General features: G+C 33.3%; 1 protein-coding gene across 1 annotated transcript in view; it reads left to right on the top strand.

Annotated features, from left to right (window-relative positions):
• Positions 1-155: 155 nt before the first annotated feature.
• LOC106965028 (uncharacterized) overlaps positions 156-1,584 on the top strand; it is a gene marked incomplete at its 3' end in the record, with an annotated part of 8,694 nt that continues 7,265 nt past the window's right edge. Inside the window, exons 1-2 of the mRNA XM_015060886.1 lie at positions 156-380; positions 626-779. Coding sequence (XP_014916372.1) covers positions 354-380; positions 626-779 — 181 coding nt within the window. The remainder of the gene's footprint in view (positions 381-625; positions 780-1,584) is intronic.

Raw genomic sequence — 1,584 nt, forward strand, 5'->3', positions numbered from 1 at the left:
CAATCTGGAAGGTGGCGCTAATGCACATAATGTTGTTTGCCAACCGCCATAAAAAAGAGGAAGAAGAAGTTACTGCGCATGCTCCCTGGACTTCCTGTGTTCAGAACGTAATCCATAGACATAATATAAGAGTAGACCCCGCATTGGCCGCTCCGTGAGAGGGTCTTCGCTGCAGCCTGCGGAAAGGGGCGGTGACGGACCACTGTCAGTCTCATACCTTATATGGAAATTGGACTATTACATTCCGGAAATGAAGGGGGCGCTATTTTCACAGTCACTAGTATAAATACCTTAAAGAAGCGGGGTAAGAAGTTTGAGAGGTTTCACCACTGACATTTGCCACGCGATCCACAATGCAAAAACCAGGAAGTCAGCAAAAGGTACTTTCTACCGTATTAAATCTTTTTTTACAGAGTAAATCAATACGCTTTTCTAGATTAGTTAGAAAATATAATTGACAGCTGTAAACGAGTGAAATTCGTAGTTCGGGAAGGCTAATTTTAGCATGTAGCATAGCTAATTATTTCGTGCAGGCCACCGTTAGATAAAAATCTAAAAGTAGAAAATGTATAATTGAAAAATGTATTTTATGCTCAAAATTTGTTTTTTTATTTAAATTTCACAGATGCACGTATCAATTTGTAACACTGGGATCGGAGCTAAAATTGTTCCGTACTGCATGAACAACAAGTACTACTGTCCCCTTTGCTCATACAGTGCGGATGAGTCTTACAAGGTTAAGAACCACATTGCAAGAACTGCTGTGGTTCAACATAACGGTATGGAAAAATACACTAATGAATGTTTTTTTTTTACACACTTATCAGTTCTCTCGTGTTTTTATTTTATTTTATTTTTTAAGGTTAATATTTTTTAAAATATGTTTTTGTACACCAATGTTCAATTTCTGGAAAGTCTAATATTTTTTATAAACTAACAGCTTTCTTTATAAGCTATCAGCTGCCATCATAGTACCCAGAGATGAGTACATCTCTGGGTATTTTCAATGTATTTCAATGTATTTTTAGTAACTGTGCAGCAAACTACACATTTAAAAGTAACAAAGTATTTTGTGAAATGGCTATTATTAAGTACTGTTTTACTGATTATAACGTGCAATGTAATATTACCCATTTATTTAAGCAGACATTAATAAAAATGAAGTTATGTGCACTGTTAGGTATTTTAAAACCAAAAAGGAAACATTTTAATACAAGACAACAAATTAAGGTTAGAGGAAACCTAACATAAACAACTTTTATCTGTGTATCGTGTTTAAATTTTTTGTGTATTAAAATGTGTTCTTCATTCAGTGAAGTTACTCACATTATGTTGCATGTAAGAGTATAACATTTTGAAAAATGGTCCTAATTATTTATTTTTTTGTCAAAATTACAGAGTAATTGAGTTAATCTGATTAGTTAATCTCTGCCCATGGCTGTTTGAGCAATATCACTTCTAAAATTTAAATTCATTTTTTGCAGAATATATATTTGTTATCTGGAAGCCATTAATTGTTAAATCCTACAAAACAGTAACAATGTTAAGGAATGTACAGTGATTAATTCAAACATGGCTTTTTTT

Source organism: Poecilia latipinna, unplaced genomic scaffold (assembly GCF_001443285.1).
Source record: "Poecilia latipinna isolate Pla-1442-1.1 unplaced genomic scaffold, P_latipinna-1.0 Scaffold1754, whole genome shotgun sequence".
In the NCBI taxonomy this organism is placed as follows: domain Eukaryota; kingdom Metazoa; phylum Chordata; class Actinopteri; order Cyprinodontiformes; family Poeciliidae; genus Poecilia; species Poecilia latipinna.